Here is a 25395-nt window from a genome sequence, read left to right on the forward strand (position 1 = left end):
CCGGGGAACGCTCCCTAGCCCCTGTTCCGGCGTTCCGGGGGACAGTTCCCTTCCCGAACGTTCCGGAACGTCCCGGAATGTTTGACATTCCGGGTGGCCAATGCAAACCGGAACGGCCGTTCCGGAACGTTCCGAAACGCCCCCGGACCGTTCCGGAATACCCCTGGAACGGCCAACGGCCACAAACAAATTTGGCAAAAATTGAAAAAATTGAAGTAAATGTTTGGGCTTCTTTTGAAAGTGTGCAAGGCCTCAAGGACTCATAAAATGCACCCCCCTCCCCCTTTCTCTTCACAAGCTAATCCTCAAGGCTCAAGCTCTCCCCTCTCACTCTCAAGATCTCTCCCTCTCAAGACTCACTCTCTCAAGGCTCAAGGCTTCAAGCCTTCAAGCTCTCTTCCTCTCCCTCCCACTCTCTCAAATCTCTCCCTCTCCATCTCTCTCTCTCTCTCTCTCTCTCTCTCTCTCTCTCTCTCATCATCTAGTCATAGCAAGGTTGAATGGTCTTCAAAACGAGTTTTTTGTGAGTATTAGAGTCAAAGCACTCTAATACTCCTTGTATTTAAACACAAGGAGCTAAAAATTGCACTATTTGGGTGTTTTTTATACCTCCCGTTCCGCGACGTTCCCGTTCCGGACCCCTAGCCGTTCCCCCGTTCCGCGGGGATCCCGTTGCCGTTCCCGTTCCGCGTTCCGGGTAACTATGACGTCAGCAGCACATCACAATTTCCAAGAATCCGTATGGTCTGCCACATCAGCATGTTAGTGCGATTTACAAAAATCAGGTCTAGACGTCAAGCTTTTGATATTTTGGGTTTATGCGCCTCAGCCGATGCTCCATAAGTTCTTTTAAGTTAAGAGGGGGTTAGGTATTTAAAACCCTAACCCCTTAGGCCCCATCGGCCATCTTCTTGGTTTAGTATCTCTTGTCTTCTCTGCCATTCCTTTCCAATTGGGCACACCATGTCATCACTTGGTGACATTTCCCCTTCTTGAAAGAATTTTAATCGCCCTCAATTACATTTATTAAAACAGCCAAAGGCGAGAAACTCTCTTCAGTAGACACTGATTCTATATACTTATACACCAGACTCCACCAATCCAACACTTGTACAAAGACATCAGTCAACTGATCAATCATGTTTTCGTTGAGGGTCTCAGATACAAATCATGATCATGGTAACCATTTAGCAATCAGATTGAGACCGCGTTGATCTTTCCACGGATATCTTGATCTACTAAATCTTGTTACTAACAGATGCAAATCCTTTCTTTTCACATTTCAATCAAGCAAACTATGCCCATGACCATTCCACAAGACAGTACATCCACATAGCATGCAATTCACAAAATCACACTTAGTTCCCATTGAACACGGTATTTCAATCATCCAATCTAGCTATCTTATTCCGTCGAAAAGTCTTGATGCATCTAGATCATTGTACAACCATCTCATCCTTCTGGAACTCTTGATGCACTCATAGCTGTATTAAGTCATCTCATCCAACTAGACATACTGATGCACTAGAATCTCAGTCAATTCACATTCAGTTCTCATTCACTTACCCATCACATCGAGATCTCCCTAATCTCTAACAGATGTCTATATATACTAAGTTCAAATCATTCATTAGACAAAATGCTGCAGACATTTAATCTTTCTCTACATGTCCCTAACAATACACACATGAAAGGGTACATGTTTTCAGTTCAATTAAGGAAATTCCCAATGCAGTGCACATCTGTTCATAAAGTCATTCCGCAAAATATTGTCAGTTCGTCAATTTCCCTAAAATGTCAACGAGAAATTAGTGACTTTATTCAATGTAGGCAATTTGTGACAAAGAAGTGGAGTGGCTCCCCTCTTGTGCAGTCTGCACCACACCAGATTCAACCTGCTGATTCAACGATAACTTTTGGCATATACATTGCTTATGATCCAAAAGCTTCGAAGTACAACTCTCTCTGAGGAGAATTTGAGATGTTCTCCTCCTCCATCCACTTTGCATCGAGGCCCTGATGGCGAAAAAGTACCCTTGACCAAATTATCCGATGGACCTAGCTTCTCTTTCTGTTTTGTTCTTGTGCCCTGTGACTTGTTGGTAGCCCTACTGGCCTCCCTTGTTTGGCACTTTAATCCAGATCTTTGGAATTCTCTGATCTACTAGCTGATTCCCTTTATGTTCTATTAAGTTTTCTTGTCCCTTGGACCTGTTGCTAGCCTCGCTGGCCTTCCCTGTCTATGGCATTTCAATTTCAATCGTCGGATTCTTCGATGAACTATAAGCTGATTTCCCTACTTCGTCGGAACCTTCAGATGCACTATCATCTGATTCCCTTTCTTCTCCGAAATCCTCTGATGAACTTGCATTTGGTTTCCTTAGTTCATTGGAACCCTCGGACGCACTATCATCTGATTCCCTTACTTCTATGGAATCCTTTGATGAACTTTCATCCAGTACCTTTGATTCATTCTCTTCACTGAAAGACTATTGCCTTGTTGAGGTGGACACTAGCGTGTCCGTAGGATAAGTCAATGAGCTGGCATGCATTCCAAAACCTTGCTTGTCATGTTGCATAAGTCTCTGAATAGAGTCGGACTTCTGTTGCAGAGAAGTTGTCGAATCTCTTTTGGCAAACCACAACAAAACCACTCAATCTGGTCCCTCAAACTGATCCTCCGAAACGAGGACATTGGCAAAAAGGTATCCCAAAACCTATGGTAGTAGTCATCCAACATGTATTTCTTAGTTATTCTCAAATGATGCCAAGCTGTGATGACATCTTCATATTCTTATGATATCCAAGTTGACGCGAAAGTTCTCTTGAATTTTACCCACTTTGTAGGTGCTTCTCTGCGTAACAATAGAGTAGACTACCATGTCTATGCGTTTCCTTTCAAGTAAGAGGCCCCCTTTCGCACCTTGGAGCGTTCCGAAACGACCTCCTGAGAAGGCGACATCAAACTGTTGTATGAACTCAAGGGCTCGATGGGCATCCTGGTAGCCTGAAAACGTGTCAAACCTGACTACTTGACCCCCATCTTTGAACTCCTTGGTCTTCTTACCCATCTTTTCATTGTCAGAAGAGGACGAGCTCTCCTCTGAGTTGCTAGATGGCCTCCCATGCCTTCTAGACTTTTTTCAATAATCTGCTTTTCTTGCTTTTTCTCTGCTTCTTGCGCCTTTTCTCATCCTCTCTGGAACTAGAGGACGACGAACTGTTGGAACTCTTTGAAGACGAAGAGAAATCTGAGTCATCCTCGAAACAAACACGCTTCTTGGATTTGCTTGCCGCCTCGAAAGTCGACTTCCACCGACTTCCTCTTCTTTTGAGAGTGCTTCAAACCTTTTATTAACTGGTTCATCACCTTGTGGCTCTCAATGCTTTAGTGGATCTTAGCTTGGACAAGTAGTGGAACTTGCATTACTGCGGAGCTTATGGCTGATACCTTCTCTTTATATGATCTGTGCTTAGTAGGGTAGAAGGTAGCTGCGACATGACACCAAAAAGGTGGTCATTGATGTGTGAAAGATCTTTCACACTGGTAAAACTGAAGACGAAGTTAGCATCGACTCTCAAGAAGTGCCATATGTAAGCAAGTTTGATGGTGACTTGCCTGAAGTCATAAAAAATAACCTAGACACCGACCAAGTAAGGTCATTGATAGGGGGCTTGATCATTTCAAAATAATCTTCTGTTTTCCTGACACTCAATCGTGCATAAGGATAATCATTCGAATGGGTCATGTATGGATCACATGGATGTGTCTAATCAGAAATACCATCAGAAATCCTTACAAGCTAGGAGGTCGATTCAAGAAGTTGATCACTGGCGTGTTGCCAGGATAGACAAGGAAGCAGCTGAAGAATTTAAGAAGCATGGCTCATGGAAGGATGAACCCAAAACATCTTGAAGTAAACCGACACGTTGATGGTGACCTGGTCTGCCAAATTTCCTCTACTGTTGACACGTAGGAGATGATATGGGCACTACTTTGCACACCTTTGGGACTGTTCTGCTGGTTGTTCCAGTGGCTGTTGGAGGATGACAGATTCAGTTGCTCAGATCATCATGGGAGGATGTCTATAGTCTTCAGAATTATTACAAGGCGTTTAGAGTGGCATTACTCTCTTCTAGGCTTATTTATTCTTGAAGACTGCCTCATGTTGTCTTGTATAGCTGCTTTCTACTACTCCTCACTGGGTGCCGTTAGATTTCCTCACGGAGACATTAATGCTTATCTTTTCATCAAAGGAGCCCTCTTTTCAAATCCTGTTCCAATAGTTCAGTTGATTATAGCCTCATAGTTGTAACATAAAATTTCATTGGCTGCAGACCACAAAGAGTGACTGTATAGCTAATCTGTTTCACATGTGAATGCTCCAGGAATTATATCATGAGCTGCATGCTCTAGACAGATTTGAAACTGAGTATCGTCGAAAGCTGCAGGAGGAGGAGTTGTTCAACAACTCTCAAAGAGGTGAGGCTTTATGAGAATTTACCGACATATAGGTCTGTTTGCCATTCATGTTTGTGAATTTTATATGGGTCTGTATGTCAGGTGACAGTCTTGCCATTTTGAGAAGTGAACTGAAGAGCCAGAAGAAACATGTAAAAAATTTGAAAAAAAAGTCATTGTGGTCAAAAATACTGGAAGAGGTATTTCTCATTTGAAGTATGAATCTTGTGATCTCATTGCTGTATCTTTTGTGACATATCTAGTTCAACATACTATTCAGGTCATGGAAAAGCTGGTAGATATTGTGTATTATCTTCATCACGAAATCCAAAATGCCTTTCATGATGCAGGTATGCACCATCCCTTTTTCTTCAAAGCCAATATAATCCCTGTGCAGATTTCTTGATACAAACTGAAGAGGTGTTCAGATAAGTATGTGAACTTAAGAAATGCAATTAGCACCATCCTAAGGGAAACCTCTAAAAACGAGAGACTTGTGCTGTCCAGATCGCAGGTCTTCCCATTTTTATGTTGGTGGCCACTCTTCAGACTTGTGAAGCTGTATCCTGAGAAGTTTTCAGAAGCTGTAGTAAATCCACGTGTGGGCCTGCCTATACCAATTGCCTCACTTTACACGTCTTCAATGGATACTTATCTGGCCACTCTCAAGTCTTCTTATGGCTGGTCGAGACTAATGTTTTTTGCTAACAGAAGTGCAGAATCTCCAAAGTCCTGCCCTTCCCTTCGAGCTACCTTTGGCAGCTGTGCTCCTTGCTGCTGTCTGGGTGGGTGTACACTGCATTGCTTCTCCCTGCTGCTCTTATCCTGTGCAGCTTACCTTTGCTTTGGAAACAGGAAAGTCTTGCACGTTTCTCGAGACTTCTATTTTTATGCCATAGTGCAGGGTATAGATACTACTGTGGGGCCTAGTTGCTTTTCGCGTATTCAGGACCTACTGGGTTTTATGTCTCCATGTCTAGATGAGGGATCATGATTTATAATATTGTGGCTTCAGTTGCCTCATATGGATGCTTGGTTTATTGGAGGGGACTCATATATTCAGTCTACGGATGAAGGGAGAGCTGAGGTGTTGGCATACCTAACCTCCGTCCAGTCGAGGAGGCGCCACATGTAACCTTCGCATGCATGATGGAGCATGTATATATATGTAGATGTAAGAGCTGAGGCGTTGCCACCTATAACGTTCCTTTCAGGATGCAAGGGACCAAATTTTGTTTTCTTTGTGTGGTTCAGATCAATGGCACGCACCCTCATTCTCACAAGTTCTTAGTACTCATAATTTTTCATGGACGTCCACTGACAAGGTGGCTACCTCATAGAGTGCCTTGGTTGATCTTTTGTTGATCAAATGGCATGGTGGATGCTTGGGATTGCTCTCTGAGACCACTCTTCATGTCCCTCTGTGTCCATTTTACGACTACTAGGGTATTGTCGACAGGTGGCCGTATTTTGGATCTTCTTCTTGCTTAGTAGGATCTTTAGTTTCCTTTTAAACACAAAGAGATTCTTTCACTTGGGATTCTGCTCAGTCTGAAGGGTTTTCACGCTCAGGGTTTTCCTTCCTTGCATCTAGGTCAAAGATGCAATTAGCCATTGGGTCCATCTTGCGGGTCACATTTACTTTTTCTCTATAAGGGTGGTCCATGCCAAACTCCAAGGTAGAGCCAAAACCCTCCTATGCCGTGCATTGAATTTCTCTCTAGTTTCTCTCCTCTTTGCTTCTCTAAATTCAATTTTCTCTCTAAAACAATTTTCTCTCTCCTAGCAGATTTCTCTCTCTCTAATATGTACTCAATTATCTAAAAACCCATTTCAAATTTTCATGGGCATGAAACCCTGAAACCTCGAAACCTGCAAAACGTTTCGGCAATACCTACGAAATGTGCAACCTCCTTGAGAATAAAAAACCTCGCTTTGTAGGGAGTCTAGAGTCGTGTATGTTATTCACATATGCACACACAAAACTACATTTCTGCTTATAAGTTATAATATATAAAAATGCATTCGCACGTGCACGTGTGCGCACACAAACATTTGCTTACCGTAAAATATTTGGGGAGACTTGGTTTGCGTCCCTTCATTTCAAGTTATTAGCCATATATATAATGTATGTATGTGTGTGCATTGTGTACACACACACACACACACACACACACACACACACACACACACACACACACATTTGTTTTTAGATTTATACTGAAATATATCACAAAACATGTTTCAGTTTTTCTATCCCCTAAAACAAAACATTTCAAAACCTTGAAATGGTCGAAACCACAAAACGTTTGGAGCATGTTGTCAAAGTCGATTAAAGACCAAGGGGGGGGTGGGGGGGAGAGAGAGAGAGAGAGAGAGAGAGAGAGAGAGAGAGAGTCTCTTGAACCAATCAACCTTGGCAGTGAATAATTGATACAATGTACAATGGGGGCAAGGGTTACATATATACCCACCTCAATAAATTGCCCTACCCAGACTTTGACAAATAAGTGAAATAAATACCTAAAAGCCAAAATAAATAATGGGATCACTTTGGGCAGTTTACTTGAGATGCCAAAACTCAACATACGTCACTTTTCTTGCCCTCTATAACTTGAAGTACGATCTAATCTGTTTGTTACAATGAAGATGAACAAAATTTGTAGAGAATTTTTTTCTTCCATTCAAAACAATCAAGATTTAAGAGGAAAGTGAAGCGTGTCAGGTGCAAGTGGAAGAAACTAAGGATTTTAACTCGGACCTAGTACGTCGCACAAACACGAGGTTGCTTTACTTCACTTGAGAGAAATTGAATTGAACACAATGTGTGAGAGAGAGAGAGAGAGAGAGAGAGAGAGAGAGAGAGAGAGAGAGAGAGAGAGAGAGAGAGAGAGAGAGGGGACGACATTGCATGTCCGATCCCAACCACCTTATCAAACCTTGCAAGCTAAGGGCCCTACATCGAGTCGTGTTTGCTGGTCTTTGTGACGGTGTAAAAGTTGCTTAACCTGGAAAATCTCCGGTAAAGGCTGATGGGAGGGTCTGTTTTTTTTGTTTGTCTTTTTGTTTTGCTTGCTTTGTTTTTGGTTTCTATTCCGTGCTCTAATTTATGTGTGTGCGCACATGTATGTGTGTGTGTGTGTGTGTGTGTGTGTGTGTGTGTGTGTATAGGATTTGGTTTTTGCATGCTTTGTTTTCCTTGTGCTCTTAAAATTGACTTTCGGGGGGGTGAGTGTGTGTGTGTGGGGGTGGGTGGGTGGATGCCCCGGTGTGGGTGAAGCTTGTTTTAAGAGCATATTTTTGTTCAATTTTATTGTTTTCATGATTTTTCTTGTTTTCTTCGTTGTGTTCCTTGTCTTCCTTTGGTTCTCTGCATTGGGTTATTTGTTGCAGTCGGCTTGTTGCTCTGCTCTCTACTCACTCTACCAAGTTTTTGCCTGAGGTGCCAAAAGGTTACTATCATCAAAGCCTCCTTCACTGTCTTCTTGGAGTTAACCTCCCTAGCTCTGATCCTAAGGAGCCACCTTGACCAAATGGATTGGTTTCTATCGTGGCTGATAGCTTCTTGTCAGCCCTAGTGCAGTGCTTTGTTGGTCATCTTGCGGCATCCTCCTTCAGTTTCTTGGTGATGTCAATTGCCTCTTCTCCCTCGTCTTTGTCATCGACTGCTCTCTCCCTTCTGTTTATCCATTGCCTTTTGCTGTCAGATCATACCAGTTGGCGGGCAACGCCCGACTATAAAGCTCTTGCCATTGCAAATGTTCCTTGTCCTTCTCACTGTTGGTGGCTTTTTTGGTGTTTCAGATTTTTGATATACAGTAGCAGAGTGGAAGTGCCCATCTTTCGGTGGAAGTGCGCTTTCAGTATACAATAGCAGAGTATGCTTTCGGTGGAACTGCCCATCTCTCAGAGGCTGTTGTCATCCTCTCTCCACTTAGCTTGCCAGGGCACCTTTATTCTCCTTAGGAGAGGTTTTTAACCGTGGCTTTCAGTTTTCTATAGTTTGCCATGTGACTAGTTGTATCTAGTTTTTACAATTTCCAGATTGTCGCTTCGGGCCTGTGTAATCAGTGATGTACTTGCCCTCAGAATTGGTACCATTTGGGTGTTTTGAGGGATTTTTCTAGTAACTCTTTCTTTTTGAGAGAGAGAGAGAGAGAGAGAGAGAGAGAGAGAGAGAGAGAGAGAGAGAGAGAGAGAGAGAGAGAGAGAGAGAGAGAGGAGGAGCGTATTTTATCGTCGTAGGAAACTATCCCAAGAGACCTTAAAGATCTATCCGACGAGGAGAGTTGAACTCAAGACGTGTTACTCAAGAGGGAAATGGCATAACCAATCTACCACACTTGGGTGATAGAAAGGGTATACCATTTTCCTCCTTTTATTAGCACACACGCACACACACCCGAAAAGAAGAATATTTTAACGTCGTAGGAAACTATCCACAGAGAGAGAGATTTCCTATCCACACACACACACACACACACACACACACACACACACACACACACACACACACACACACACACGGTCGATCCAACATCGGTCGCTGGCGAATCTCATCAATCTCCTCCATGGCCAATAGTCTGACCAGGCGTCGTGCATGTCGGGCCAAAGGGATTCGAATCCTCTGATGCCGCCTTTGTCGATACTCTGTAGTCCTCCGTAGTCGTGGGCATTTGGATCTCCTCAGCTCGGTCGCTTGGTCGATCAGTGTGCCTCTGGTGCGAGGAGAATGTGGGCTCTGCTGTGGTAGTAGCTCCTCCGATCGTCTAGTATCTGCTCTAATGAAATTTGTGATCCATCTCTGACACTCGCTAGCCTCTCCTCTCATTAGGCACTCTCTGTGTCTGCACAGCTCGAGCAAAAACAAACGCAGGCATCTCTGGTTCTCGTATCCCATGACTCCGGAGAGTGGTCCAAAGCCCCTCTGAACAAGTAGTGGAAGCGGCCTCGTATCTCAGAGTAGACTCGGCAGTGGCATGTGTAGTGCAACTCTGTCTCAGGCTCCGTGTGACACAGAGGGCATGTCCTGGCCTCTGTTGGTACTCCGTTGTATCTCCCAGTCTCGACCTGAAGCTGGTGTGAAGATGTGCGTATTTGGCCAATAGCACATCGTATCCCATGAGACAAGTGGGTGTCGATGTATCTGGGTCTCGTCACAAAGCCGTCCTCCGTAAGGTGGAGAAGATGCTCTCTGTAGAAAGCCATCTTTGTGCCCAACTCGTGTGCTGGCAATATCCATGTCCTCTTGGTAGCTAGCCAAGTTAGGTCTTGGCGAATGAGCCTGGTGATCTCGGATTGTGTAAGAGTCAGAGAGGGTGCATCCAATGAGTACTAGAAGGGGGGCAATCTGAACCCATGCGCCTGAAACCATGATGTCATCTCCCCATACTAGCATGCTATATCTCCTTGCATGGCTAACTGTCGAGAGGACTCAAGTGCTAGGCGGGCATATCTGTCTCTGGGAAGTTGTATGAAGGAGACTGATCTGGTGAGCACCTCAACCATTAATGTGGGGGGCAGCTAGCTCTGCTCGGATAATGTCACGTGGTAGTGAAGCCTTGGCTCTAATAAGCCGCGAGATCATAGAGACTGGAGGCTTCTCCATGTCCCCCCATCCATCAGTGCGACCCGACCTCCCATGATGATCCAATGAGGGTCCCCAAATCTCAGCTCCATAGAGCAATGCGGAAGCCACCAAAGTGTCAAAGAGCCAGAGCTTCGCTCGAGGCTCTTGAAACCGAACCTATGAACACATCCTCTCCAATCTACCCAATGGTGCATGGGCTTTGGTCACTCTAGTCTCTGCTGCTCTCCTCAATGAAAATGCAGGTCCACTAAAGACCACCCCAAGGTAAGTGTAAGCATCTATATACTCCACTGTCTCCTAGCCGTATGTGAATACGGGTGCTGACCTCCTGATCCACTGTGGGGTGGTATTAAACACCCTAACCTTGGTTTTACCAAGGTTGACAGACAAACCACTTTCATGGGCAAACCTATGCAAAGCATCCAAGTGACGTTGCATCCCCTCCGGAGAGTCGGAGATCAACACAATATCATCAGCATATAACAATAGTGAAATCCATGTCCCTGCCAGTTGTGCACCTCTATCACCATCTCTCTCAATATAGTCAGAAACCTCATCCACATAAATTCCAAATAGAGTAGGAGAGAGCGGGCAGCCCTGCTTCACCCCAATAGTGGAGTGAACCAGTGTAGATAGACCCTCTAAGGTGCGTACATGACCCACTACTGACCTGTATAATGCCATGATCCCCCAAATGAGCTCTGTGGGTACTCCCATCTCCTATAGTCTATGCATCAATCTAGCTGTGGGTGCTGTGTCAAATGCTTTGCAGAAGTCCACAGAGCTACAATAGATCCGTCTCCCATGTGATGTGCCCTTCTCAATAATGGCTCTGAGTGTCGTGATACGGTCAAGAGTAGAAAAACCTCTCCTAAACCCTACCTGCCCGGTTGTGCGTATCCCCTCCCTCTCTGCCCATCTACTCAGCTGCTGCTCAAGAATGGATGTGTACAACCGTGCCAATGTGTATCCAATCATGATAGTGCAATAATTCCTAGACTCCATAGGGTCTCTTGACTTGAAGGTATGTACAATACTAGATAAGCTCCAAGTATTAGGCAAGCCCTCAGACATGGCATAGTCGAACGTAACCGCTAGAAGCTCTGCCAGTAGATCTCTGGCATGCAAGAAATGCTCAGCCATTAAGCCATCATGATCATATGCCGCTCTCCCAGTCCTCATCCTGTCAATGGCCTTCTTCACCATCTCATTGGGAAAAAAGCACTTGTGTGGGCATGGATCCGCGGGGCGGGGGGGGGGGGGGGGTGGGGGGGTGGGTTGCTCATGAAAGAGTCACCATGCCTTATGTGAGTCTTGACTCATGAATAGCTGGTATAGATCCTGCTCTAGTCGAGCCAAAAACATCCTCTTCTTTCGCCGCACAAGGCGTCGGAAGTCAATCTGTGACTGTCCGTGAGTAATGTCCCCCAAAAGCACCTCGCTCTGGAGTCTGGCTCTTGGCATTCCTCATCATACCAGCTATTCTGGGTTATGCTCCCAGAACGCAGTCTCTGCTTAGACTGGGTGTGTGGATATGCCTTTGCTGCTGCATCATGTATTGTCTGTGTCAATATAGTAGTAAGCTCCTCCAGAGGTCGCATTGGCTCCTCAGTGCACAGGCGTCTGTAGATCCCATCTATGTATACAGAGTCCGTCTCCTTCGTGAAGGTGTAGCGAGTAGGGGCTGCTACACATGGCTTGTGTGCTACACTAAAGTGGAAAGAGATGGTCATCGACACAAGGGCATGATCCACTGCCACATCAACATGTCTCGGTCCAACTGTGAGATCCTGGATACTAGAGACGAAGCTCGGCTATGCCATGACATAATCCACTGTGCTGGCTCCATGTCTTTGTGGAAAGCATGTAAAACCTCCCGCAGTGGGAAATCACTGTAGGCCATTCAAGATGGCCGGTTCATGTGCAGTCCCCATGTCTATCAAGTGTCGTCCATACTCGGGATGTTCCACATCTTGTGATAGTCTAGGCAGGCCTGTCTATGTAACATCCAACTCTCTCAGCATCTCCTTTGAAGTATCATAAAAAACTGTATGGTAATGTGCAGTCCTAGCATTGAAGTCCCCTAGGATGATAATGTCACCATCTCTAGAGAACTCCCACATGTCATCATCCAAAATAGAAAAGGGGGATTGTCCTTTGGGTGGTGCATATACTGACGTACTCGGGGGAAAGTAGCAAATAGCAATGTAAAGATACCTTCATGTCTCTGCTCTCAATCTCACCCACATGTACCTAGCTTGCTCATCCTTGCGGACTATATGTATCAACGGCTGCAACTCCTCCCTGAATAATAATGGCACTCCCTTGGAGCCCCGCCCTCTGTGCTCTGATCGTGTCTCCTGTCTTGAGTCTATTTCCCATCTGTATCCACTGATGTGAGGCATAGATTGCCCAGGGGCCTGATGCGTCTCAGAGTAGAAGATGATGTCTCTCCCAGTAAAACTATCCTCAAAAGCACCCACACCAAGGCACATAGATCCATTACAATTCCAGGTAGCAACTTTGAGTGTGGTCCCATAGATCTCACACTGTCATGTGGAGCGTCGCTCCAATATCACCACTCTTCCATCTCGATAAAAGGCAATCTTACCTTTTTCCCTTGCCGCTTTAATCTCCGACATTACCTCCTGCATATGAGCGATCTGCGAGAGGGTAAGGTCATCCCCGAGAAAGATGCCCGTCTTCTTAAGAGTTGGTTTCTTCTTCAAAAAGTCCTTCTCTTTCATGGAGGGAAAACGAAGGATGAGTGCCCTTTCTTTCGAGGTTTCCCGATTGCTTCTTTATTGCCTACTCGCCAAGCTTTTGTGTGCATTGGCTCATTAACCCCCATTAAAGCCATGAGTTCTTTTACCTCTTCGTCAAGATTATCTTTGTCTTTAAGGCCGCAAATCCTCACATGTAAAGCGCGCACACGCCTTCTTTGCTCCTCTTCTACTGTAAGATTAATAATGGTGGGTGTGAACGTTGTTTCCTTGCCTTTTCCTTTCTTGGCAACCTCGATCCATTTCTCGGCCTCATCCACCTTCGTTGAGTCTTTGTAATAACATCCACCCAAGAAGTTGTCATCTTCTTTGTGCTGCTCTTCCCCCTCTTTGATGGCCTGGACTTGCTCTTTAATCGTGTTGAGTTCTTCTATTACTGTGGGTTGCAGTTCTCCCTCTTCAAGTTGATCGTACCTCGGCGAGATCCTTCTTGAGTGACGCAATTTCTTCATCTTGGGCTGTCACACGATCTTCGAGTGTAGTTATCTTGCACCAACATGTGTTCTTCGAGCATCTTTATTGTGCCCAAGAGGTTGCGGTTGATCTTGTAAATGGTTTCGGTCATTTCTTCTTTGCACTTTTGAAGAGAGAGAGAGAGAGAGAGAGAGAGAGAGAGAGAGAGAGAGAGAGAGAGAGAGAGAGAGAGAGAGAATCTTGCAGGTGAGAGGGCACAAGCACTACAAGGGATTTCTTCAGGTGGATGTGTGAAGCGTTTAGGCCCTGCTGGCCTTTCTCTTCATTATGCAAATCTTATCAACCAAATAGATAGCTTGGTGAGAACTGTGTTGACTTTTTGGAAACCTGTAGCACCTAATTGATTAGGTTTGCTGACTGAATTTCACAACACTGAAAGGCAGGAACAATCTTGTCTGTTTGTCGTACTGACCATTTCTTATGACGGTGGAATTCAATGATCTTGTCATGAAATATTTTAGGTTTCAAGACCAAGCTCAATTCCTCCAAACACGAGGGACAACCTCTACCAAGGGCTTCCACCAAGTATAAAGTTATCTTTGCGCAGCAAGCTGAATTTCCCCACACGTGAAGAGGTACCAACTTGAACTATTTATTGCAGTGTAGGTTCTGAGTGCTTGCTTGTAAGGTTTGTTAAAAAGCTATGAAATAGGCATTGAAAAGAGTGGTTCTTGGCAGTTAACAATACCTCAAATAAAGGAAGAGATGGAAAGGACCCTAGCCTGGTTAGTACCGGTGGCAGCCAATACGACAAAGTGAGTAGACATACTTTCATCAAGACTTTTTTTTAGCTTGTTTAAGTTCTCATCCACCTTCAATTTTGGCACAAACCAGGGCTCATCATGGGTTTGGCTGGGTAGGAGAATGGGCAAACACCGGGTAAAATATTCTATAAACTCATCTTATGGCAATTAAGTATTACACATTGTGCTGATATTGCTTGATGTCTTTGCCCTCTGGTTTTGAAGGTCTTCGCTGGACCAACGGCTGCCGGGACACATGGAGCTGACACTTCTTCAAACACTCCACCATGCAGAACAAAAAGTAACGGAGAATTACATCTTGGAGCTTGTTGTTTGGCTTAATCACCTTGTAATGCTAGCTAAGAGCAACATTCCAGGCTGTAAGTCGCCCATCAAGTCACCAATCCGTTCTCCTGGACAACAAGCCAGAGTAGTTCCAGCAGGCAATGAAAAAGCTATGACAGGAAATGGGCAAATTGCAGATCTCCCAGAATTGTCACCGGAAGACCAGGTTATGCTTCAAGGTGTGAAGCACAAAAAGTTCACCCCAGGCATCAGCAAAAGTCAGGAGTTCAACACATCAAAAGTCAAAGCTGCATACCGCACAAACAGGCTGAGTAAGAGCAATAGTCATTCTCCCTGCACTTCTACAGAAGTTGACCTTGCGTCCTCTAGGCGGCATGCATCCATAGCTCCCATTGATTTTGAAACTGATAGAACGAAAGCTCTGGATGTGATTGACCGAGTAGACAACATTTGAGAATCAAGAGTGCTTACACATTTGGAGCCTGCAACGGCACATTGTGCTTAGGACACTTTTTCAAGTGGTGCTTCGGTAGCTCTCATCACAATGGTCTTTTGATGCAAGTTCTTGTGCCCTTGATCTCTAATTTTTCAAGGGCTGACCTGGTGTGAGCAGTATGGTACTTAATATGCTGGTAAAGCAGGAATGCAGCTTGTACTGCCTCGCCAAGGGACCAGAATGAGAGAATCAGAATCCCATGTTCTTTGAAATATTCCACCACTATACATACACGCCACTGATACCTTCACAAAGCTGCGTCTGACAGAGTTCGAGTGGTGTCAAGGATGGTAACACTATGCTGGTCGACATGTATTTTAATATCTTGGCTCTATTGTAGCTCACCCATTTTTTTAAAGCCGAGGCACTGCTTGATAAAGATCAGCTGGAGACTGTACCAAGATGCCAAGCTCATAGGCTTACACGTTGATTGAGGAACCTCTACAGAGGTTTCAGGGGATGTGTCTTCTGAGGTAGAGTGGCTTGTTTTTCAGCTTTGTAAGAAGGCATTCCTTCGAAAACAAAGCATTGCTTCCACAGTTTTGTTAATAGCAGCTTCCGAGAGCAGCATTTTTTACATCGGAAATTGTCTGCTTCTGTAAAGGGTGTGAGGTGTTGTAGGAGCACTGCCTACCAAGCGAATGGGCTTGGCAAGAGCCCACCAAAGGTAAAATTCATTGTTTCTTGTATGTCCGTACCAAGTAATAGCCTTAACACCACCAACTTCTTGCTTAACTGGCAGGATCATGTGTTGTAATGAAGTTTTTTCTTTGCTAATGTATACTAAGTTGCCACTATCAGTCCTCCAAAGTTTGGTTTGTTTTTGAACAGCCGCACTAAGGGAGCGACTAGTGCTTGATGAGATCTTGGTGCATTGTTGTTGTATTGTTTCTGGTTTATCTTTTGAGCGAATCTGTTCATAGCTTTTTTCATGCTTATCTGAGAGTCCACCCCTAAATTTATGCTAATCATGTAGCTTCTTACCTTAACAAAAACGGCAGCGCATTGCTTTTGTTTTGATGAGATGTGTAGTTGACTACCATGTTATGTCCTGCTTACAAGAGAGGAGATCTAACCTAGACGCCGTTGGGATGGGTGTCCAGTGTCCGGGAGGACGTAGTGTGAACCTGGCCAGTGTGGCCGGCCATTATTGTGAAACGGAGGCCAAGGTCTCATTTGTAGTTATCGACCCTAGTGGTTAGCCCTGAGGCTAGGAGTGCACGGGGTCACGTCGAGGGGATGATGTCGAGTGGTATGGGATGCTCGGTATAGGTGCGCGTCTACGTCCTCGGATGTTGGTCTTAGCACGGGGAGTTGTCGGATGGTGGCTATGGTCGGGTGGTTCGTTCGATGCGTGTCTGTAGGCGGTCCGTGTAGTCGAGAGATCACTCCGTGGGTTCGTATTAGAGCTGGCTTTGTTACGGAATGGACACTTCGGGTTTTTTTATAAGTATGGTATGAAACTTGTAGGTTATTAAAAGCACTTGCAAAGAGTTTTTTGTAGGGAATTCACTTTCAAGTTCTCTGCTTCTCTCCTAACGTTTCTCTTTTCCACTTGCTCGTGCTTCCGTGCTTTCGGCATCGCTTGCTTGCTTTCAGACGCTCACGTTGATGCGTAGAGCACCTCATAAATCAACTCTTTGCGACCAAAAGGTACAAAAAAGGCTCATTTTTGTGTGAATTTCTTGGTTTTTACTGGATTTTGTATTGGATTCTTCCAGCTTAGATGTGTAGCGTGATGATGCGTTAGGTAACATTCAAATTCCATTCACGCATGGTCTCTACACATGGATCATACTCTTTTTAGAACTTGGACTTACGTATTTTTGTTCTAGAAAGTTTAGACGAATGTTCGCTTGACCTCCGTCGAAGGGGCTGTGCAGGGATATGACACTCGAGTTTACCGCTCTGGAAAATATACCTCAATCGATGACTGTGTATATTATGGGAGAATGGTTGAATTTAGGAACATCATTCCTCCGTTGTTGCCATTTATTAGCCTCTTGAATAGAGGAAATAGATAAACCTTCCATAGGTGCTTCAAATATATGATTACAAAGCTTATGAGCTTCTTTTTGCAGGTCATATTTAAGAAACTAGAGTGGAAAGAGGAGACTTGATTGAAAACAATAGTATTCCTCTGTAGCCAAATGAACCATATAATAATTCCTCTTCAGATATTCCAAAGTGGAACATCCAAGCCTTACAATTGCCAAGAAGAAGGTCTTGAAAATCCAAAGCTCTGGCTCTAACTTGAAAAAGTAAAACTTGAAGGAACTTGGTGATGGGCTGATTGGTTTGGCAGTTGAACCATAAGTGAGCACCTGTATTTGAATTTTACATCTGAAACAAAACCTATCAATGTTACCAACTCTTGTAGCTTTATTTCCACACCATATGCCCTGGGGTATCAGTAACCATAGAAGAGTACCATGCTTGTTGACAATGGGGTATGCCCACAAGCATTTAAACTTGTAAGACCACTGTTTGGAACTCCAACATACTTTCTACTTTTTGTTAAGTTGCTTCTTCATCTGTTCTTCAACTCCCGCCTTAGGCTTAAAGTGCATATATATTTGACTAGCCATATAAGAAATTTGACAAGTATTGTGTGCAACTCTTGTTGGAACCCTGATCTTGGCAATGCACTATCGAGCGTTTTCCAAACACCAGTTGGCATTTGAAAGTGTGAGAATTTTGTTTGGAGAGAGATTGCTAACTTCATCTTTCCATGGACAATAAGATAACCCCATGATTTGACCCCTGCTTTGAAGCACTTGTGCGCTTCTTGCATAAACCCTTCTTAAATTTATCTACAAAAAAGCCCAAACCAAAAGGAGTCGAGAAGAGAAGTTAAATGATTAGACATGAAATCCTTAGAGGGTGTCTAAGGGCTTTTGACGTCCTTCCAAGCCTTCCACATCTTGCAGACAAGTTTAGAACCCACTGGTTGGAAAGAGGCAAGAAAGAGAAGAATATCTCTAATTTGCAAGTTGGACCAAGATTTGTAGTTGAGTAATTTATATCTAGGAATGTCATTTTTAAGAAGCGATACCCAATAGTCATTTGAACCAACAACTCTAAGAATCCATTTGACACTCATCCTAGTGCTGATGAGTTCCAAGTTGAGCAGACCAAGACCACCCTTTTCTTTAGGAAAACAATAGGTTTCCCATGCAACCTTAGGAATTTTAGCCTGGTCTATCTCACCTCCCCAAAGGAAATTCCTTGCGAGAGACAATATTTGCTGAAGTTGGTATTTGGCCGGTTTCCAGTAAGAAAGAAAGAAAATTAGAGAATGTAGCAAGTAATGATTAAGAATAACTCTAGTTGAAATTGATGAGTGATAAGATTGTCAGATGATAATCTTATTTCTGAATATAGTGACAACCCATTCCCACCTCTGTCCAAAGGTCACTTTGAAGCCCGTAGGTATCTCTAACAACGTGAACAACTGTCCATTTGCCATCGGCATACTACCTGCATTTGAGATGATTTAGGATATTGCTCCATTAGATACCTTTTAGCCGGTCTTGGAGTGATTCTTTATTGATCCACTAGCCAAGCAGAATGTGGTAAGACGGTTTCAAAAATGCTCACCTGATAAAGGGTCATTAGACATTATAGAGTTAGTATTATCAACAAACTATTGTAGAACCAAATCCTTATGAGACCTAGGGATATGGATGCCTTTGATGTTACCCTTTAGGATTGCATCTTATGTATACCCTTTTGAGCCCAAAGAGTGAGCATATGGCATATTCTTTATTGATCCACTAGCCAAGCAGAATGTGGTAAGACGGTTTCAAAAATGCTCACCTGATAAAGGGTCATTAGACATTATAGAGTTAGTATTATCAACAAACTATTGTAGAACCAAATCCTTATGAGACCTAGGGATATGGATGCCTTTGATGTTACCCTTTGGCATTGCATCTTGTACTACTTAGCCCAAAGAGTGAGCATATGGCATACAACAAGGGGGCAATGGGATATCCCTTCTTGATAGATCTCCTTAAAGGGAAGACATCTGTCAGTTGACCATTAGTTGAAATGAAAATTTTGCATAGGCGTTACCAAACAAGACTTTAAATCTAATGAAGTTCCTTCCAAAGCTTATGTCAAAGAGAGATTGAAATATGATGTCTCACTCACTTCTGTCATAAGCCTCGCATCACTAGATTCATAATTTCATGACCTATATGTGTGCCCATAGTGATTTCTTGTTCTTTTTTGATTGTGACACTCTAGAACAATGAACATAATCTACTTTTTCAGTTTCTTTCATTGGCCAAAAGGAGTTTTTGAATCTTCCCACCGCCTTCTTTCCCCTCCTATTCCCACCTTCCTCCTCTTTCCACCACCTTCTTCTCCCTCCTCTTCTTGCTATCCTCTTTTTCTCTTTCTTCTGTTTATCATTTTCTTCAAGCAATGGAAAGCACTTGATCAAAACACCCAAGCATATCTATTGAAATCACCATCACCTATGGCACACTAAATGAACACACAAGTGAATCCCAATATCCCTAACCAAGGGCATCTGAATAATCATGCAACAGAGTAGGAGAAGAAAAGCCTCATCAAAAAATCGGTCCTTGTCATGCTGAAAAGGGAGAGTGAATATTCTAGGAATTTTGGAGTTAAAAGAAAGTAGAGGAGTTTTTAGTGCAACATGTTTTTATGCACAAGGAGCCTGACCTCCATCCTTGTAGCTCTAATCTTCCTTTGTACATCATTAACTATAAGTAATTCATTTGTTTGCACTAGATAATTGATTGTTCTTTCCTCTTTGCCTTTGCTTATTTGTGGTGCTATGCTCCTAGGATTGTTGTATTTTTTTGTGCTATTATGCTCCTAACAGACTTGTATCCCTCGAGCATAGAGGAATAATAGCCAATGGACTGTGTCAATTGATATTTTGGATGTTTGGCATGGCTCCATTGGGGAGTAGCTTGACAAAAGGAGAACTCATGGGTCTCTTGCAAACAAGGGAGTATTCTTTCATAATCATTTCCATGCTCCACCAAATCCATGCAAGAATGAGAAAGTGCCTCCAAGTTTGCATTGCTTGAGTTTTGAAGTGGAGAGTGATCACCACCAAGCTTGACAATAAGTGAAAGCTACATGTGCAAGATCTTTCATAAAGTATAATTTTTTGAAGTGATCACCACCAAGCTTGACAATAAGTGAAAGCTACATTGCTTGAGTTTTGAAGTGATCACCACCAAGCTTGACAATAAGTGAAAGCTACATGTGCAAGATCTTTCATAAAGTATAATTTTTTAAAAAAGGCTAACATTGCAAGAAAACAGAGTAAGAGTATCAATTTTTATGCCCATCATTGTATTTGTGGAATTTTATTGCGAAGGTAGATGTGAAAGTATTTAAAACAATGATGTTGGCTAAGTGTTTAGACACATTGAGATGTTCTAGAGTTTGAGATGAAAGTTGGCTCCAAAAAACAATGAATGGAGTCATTTGCAAAGTGCAAACTAGCCCCATGACCTATAAATATATGATCCATACCAAAAACTCCATCTCATCATTTTCCTACACATGGTGACATCATGTGTGTTAAGAGATAGAGAAGGAGAGAGCTTGAGCTCTTGCAAGCACACACACATACATAGAGATAGAGGCAAAACTTACATTTCTTCTTCTTCACTTACACAAGATAAGAAGTCTACAAATCATGAAAGGAAAAGTACAATATAAGGGGAAACTAGTACAACGGTTTTGTGTGATTTGTTAGTGAATGAGTTGGATGGATAAGTGTCCCATCACTCCATTAGGTAGACCAAGTCGGTGTAGTCCAGCTATAGTATCATTGGCGAAGATGTGCATATCCACGGGCGTGTCAGTGATGATGACTTTCGATGATAGTCATCCAAGAGTAGTACATGTTGAGCTTGACATCTCAACACTCCCCCTCAAGCTCAACGTCATCCCTCATATGCCAAGCATTGTTTGAAACCATGACCGAATTTGCCGCTCTAAGGGTCTTCGTGAAGATATCAACAACGTGCTCATCCGTCATCACGTGCTCAAGGTCGATATCGCCTACCGAGACCCTCTCTATGATGAAGTGGTAATGCACCTCAATGTGCTTTTGCCTCACTTGAAACACTGGGCTCCAAGCTAATTGTATGTTGCTAAGGTTGTCAGAGTAGATAAAAAAGACATATGTACCTATAAAGTCATGAAGTAGCAATGCTAACCATGCTATCTCAGATTTCGCTACTGTAGCATCCGTATATGCTGCCTTTGTACTCAGTAAAGAAATCGTAGACTGCTTATTGCTACTCCATGTGATAGCAGCACTCCCAACTGAAGAGATGAATCTGTTGGGTGGTAGCACTCATACAGTGCAATGTGCACCTCTCTGCATCCAAGTGTGGTTTCTTGGGAGACTGCATAAATTGACTCACCAATCCAACTGTGTATTTCAAGTCTAGATGTGAGATAGTCAAGTAGATCAAGGTATCAACCATCTTCCTGTACTTGATACTTGCCTTGCATCATTTTTAAACTTCAAATTCTGATATAAGGGCATCACAATTGGATATCAATCAACCATACTATATTTTTCAGCATCTCCAAAGCATTTTGTCTTTGTGACAACCGCACACTCTCTTTTATGCGAACAATTCTAATGCCCAAGAAATACCGCAAGTCTTCCAAGTCTTGGGCCTCATTCAAGTCATCCACATATCCCCACAATTTTTGATTCATTCTTTTGCAAATACAATGAAATGATCAAGCACTATTGATGTGCTCATAATAAATAATGGCCGTGGTGCTCCTATTGATCCCACTTTGGAACATACGTAGAATATGGTCCATAGCTTCTTGAAATGTTAATCTATAAATGTTAATCTAAGTGAGCACCGTTACTGATTTGTAGCTTTAGGATGTCATGCTGTTATAGTCATTCAAAGGACATAACTCATTCTCTCTCTCTCTCTCTCTCTCTCTCTCTCTCTCTCTCTCTCTCTATATATATATATATATATATATATATATATATATATATATATATATATATATATATATATATATATATATATATATATATATATATATATATATATATATATATATATATATATATATATATATATATAATATATATATATATATAGATCATTGGTTGCTTGTGATGCTTGACTATGACTATCCCATCGAGAAAAGTCACTAAGCAACATTTACTTCATAGAGCATATATGCATGTCTAATATTTGACACTTCCCGTATTTCAATCCATAAATTTGTGCTTCTAAAATATCTTGCTATGATAAACTTGATAAGAAATAAGCTCTTGGATATAAAATTTAGTGCACATTTGAAAAATGATAATGATTATTTCTATCATCTATAAGCTTCATGTAAGCCTTAGACTCTTTTCACTATACATGTCAGGCAACAATGCTTTTGTAATCAACTCGTGGGTTGTTTTGGCATGAGTGGGAAATAAAACATGTAATCCAAGAGAATAGTTTATGACCACTTTTCATGTAGTGGCTTCCCATAACAAATTTGTTTATACTGTAATTACTACCATTGCAGAAAATTACATGCTCTTTGCGTATTATCCTTACATAAACCAAGTAAGATGTTATTAATGGTCCAAGCATTTTGTTCACATAAGTCATTTTATACCATCACACAGTTACATGTCTCATTAACCAGACAACCTTATAAAATGAGAATAGAATTACAACATTGTTTACCAATATATTTTTCATGACATTGGTGATTTAGGACTCAACAAAAACTCTAAATTTTTACTAAATATGACCTTTGTTATGGTAGAAGCCTGGTTTTTAAAAGGCATCACTAGATTTATAATTTCATAACCTAAATGTGTGCCCATAGTGATGTCTTAAGTTCTCAAAAAAATTCCCTTGAGAAATAAGCTACTTTCATCAATGGAAACCCACCTCGTTAGATGCTACCATGTTTATGAACAAGGTAAGAGACATCGGTGGACTCCATCAAAGTACCACAACTAGATACAATAGAATGTGAAGGGCCATACCATACAATGGGGTTGGCCCCGGGGATTCACTTTGTAAAGAAAAGGGAATACCACCTACGAGTGGACACTCTGGGAAAACCGTCTAGAGAGAGATAATCTACACCAATGAGGGGAGGGATTCATTATGAAGCCTTCTGTTGCGGGAGTGAATCACACCACCTATAAACTGCATGCAACGATGCCTAGATCAACATCACGTCAATCGAGGACACAAATGACACGATAGGTGTACAGCGGCAATCTTTGTAGCTTGTCAGACTGAGACCATCCCACACATACAAAACTTTGGAAGGCTAACTAAACCACAATCAAGAATCTCACTGATCTCAACTATACCACCAAACCCACATACACACAAACGGAAGGAAACTCACCAAATCATACCAGAATCGTACGAAACTTAAGGAACACCATCCCCTCACTAGGATACACCTGTCCCAAAGCCTCTAGACTCAAAATCCTCACTCCAAACCCATTTGCAAAAAAACGTGTATGAAGACAGAGCAGAATTTTGGAAGTGCCCGAAATTGAAATCTACGAGTACTTATGTGTAGCTTATGTCACCACGATTCCAAGGAGTACTTGCACGCAAAAAAGAGACATCTAAATTCAGAAAGAACCCAATATCGTTCAACTTGAATCTTATCACCATGGATAGATAAAGCTCCATCCATCACTCAGTCCAGTAAATCCGCCAATTTTGAGTATTTCTCATTCTCAGAAACATTTTCTACAATTTGTAGAATTGAATGATCTTGTGAACCGATGAAAACTTAGTAAGGATTCCGTAGAAATTGTCCGGCTAAACCTTTGACTTCCTTTAGGACAAATTGCACTCCAATACAAAGTCTATCTGTCGAGCCGACTCTAGGAGATAATTTTTTTGATTTTAGGTTCCAAACCCATGTCCATCATTCGATCCATCTCATCAAGGACAATATATGTAACCCTGCAAAGGTTAGTTTGTTTACCATTGAGCATATCAATCAAGGGGCCGGGTGTGGCAATGACTATCTCCACACCGTTTTGAAGATCCTTTATCTGCGGTCCCTTTGGTGCACCTCCATAAACACATGTACTCTTTATCTTCGATGAAGCTCCAAACTTTGTTGCCTGTTGTTGTATTTGGACAGCCAGCTCTCTAGTGAGTCCTAAGATGAGAACAATCTGGCCATCACCTAGGCATTGGCATGAACAATGGCTGGTAATAGGTAGGCAAGTGTTTTCCCCGATCTAGTCACTGCAAGCCCAATAAGGTCCCTTCCTTTCCAAGCCATTGGCCAGCCATGTGCTTGGATTGATGTTGGTTCTTTGAAACCATCTCTAAGGATACCTCCAAGAACATAAGAGATCCTCTGATTACTTTTGTGTCTGCTCTTCTTCATTGGGGACTTCTTTGTTCCTGCACAAGGTGATCAAAGTCGCATTTGCCACCGTTAGCTTTTGTGTGCTGTGTAAATCATCATACTACTTCTACATGATACATGACTTAATTAAAGCCGACTATCCCCAGTTAATTTCCCAAGTTAGTAACTTGCTGCAAAAGGACCTTATCCGACATTATTTGCGATATATGATCATTAATGAGCTATCATTGTCCATTTGTTCCTAAAACTCATATACATGATGTACAAGGTATGGAGATGGCTATCATGGCTTTAGATTTGAAAAAATTCTATCCTTTAAAAAAAAAACACCCTTAGCTTGTATTCTCTACTCACAGCCTCCTGACAAAGTTTGGCTTGATTTGCACTTGTATTTGGCTTTACAAGCTAACTTTTTTGATTTCAGTCTTGAGAATGACCGATGGACATCTCTGGCACCTTACGGCTGCCCATCACATGTAGAACCAATGATGATGACCAGAATTTGGCTTGGCCCCTAGTTGCTCCTACATAAATCTTTCACGATAGATAACAGAATTGTCATTTTTGTCCCTTTTGTTCTTTTTAGTACTGTTAGTCCCTTTTGTTTGTTAGGATTCATTAAGTCACATACAAAATAAAACATTTACATTATAAAGATCTACTTCATGTATACGGCCTTGTAGTGAAGTGTCTATTAGGAAACTTTAAGTCCCTTTTGTTTGTTAGGCTTCATCAAGTCACATACAAAATAGGAAATTTCCATTATAAAGATCTACTTCCTGTATACGGCCTTGTAGTCGTGTGAAGTGTCTAATAGGAAACTTTACACTTGATGGATGCTTTTGTTGAAATGCATCACCAACTTTCTTTGTCCTTGTAGGCCATCTTGGAGTTTTATGACCATTCTATGTCATTTTTGGCCTCATACTGTTGTTGAAGACTGATCATCATTCTTTTCTTACCTCTGACATTCTAGCCTTGTGCATATGGCTTTTGAGATGCCTCGTGAAGTTTTGCCATTTTCCTGTAACTTCTTCTCTTTGTACTGCTTAGACATCTCTTTAGTCTTTTCTTCAATTGGATTATGGATTTTTTCCCTTAAAAAAAAAGAAAATCGCAAAAAATAACTAAATAAA

The 25395-nt window shown here is 42.4% G+C and overlaps 1 protein-coding gene and 1 pseudogene across 2 annotated transcripts in view; one reads left to right on the forward strand and one right to left on the reverse strand.

The window, feature by feature from the left end:
• The window catches only part of LOC147438280 (protein PSK SIMULATOR 1-like), a 110997-nt gene extending 95346 nt beyond the window's left edge, over positions 1-15651 (forward strand). Inside the window, exons 5-13 of one of the 2 annotated variants that reach the window (XM_086487579.1) lie at positions 4390-4483; positions 4565-4662; positions 4743-4812; positions 13496-13608; positions 13771-13884; positions 13988-14064; positions 14144-14188; positions 14278-14353; positions 14430-14618. In XM_086487579.1, the coding sequence (XP_086343705.1) occupies positions 4390-4483; positions 4565-4662; positions 4743-4812; positions 13496-13608; positions 13771-13884; positions 13988-14064; positions 14144-14188; positions 14278-14353; positions 14430-14486 (744 nt within the window). In that variant the 3' untranslated portion in view covers positions 14487-14618. Of the gene's footprint in view, positions 1-4389; positions 4484-4564; positions 4663-4742; positions 4813-13495; positions 13609-13770; positions 13885-13987; positions 14065-14143; positions 14189-14277 lie in introns of both variants that reach the window. The other variant, XM_086487578.1, reaches the window with a different exon arrangement.
• A 7801-nt stretch (positions 15652-23452) lies between these two features.
• LOC147438281 (DEAD-box ATP-dependent RNA helicase 20 pseudogene) lies at positions 23453-24277 on the reverse strand (annotated as a pseudogene).
• Positions 24278-25395: the final 1118 nt, after the last annotated feature.

The sequence above is a fragment of the Adiantum capillus-veneris genome, chromosome 17 (assembly GCF_014529385.1).
Source record: "Adiantum capillus-veneris isolate H3 chromosome 17, ASM1452938v2, whole genome shotgun sequence".
Lineage (NCBI taxonomy): Eukaryota > Viridiplantae > Streptophyta > Polypodiopsida > Polypodiales > Pteridaceae > Adiantum > Adiantum capillus-veneris.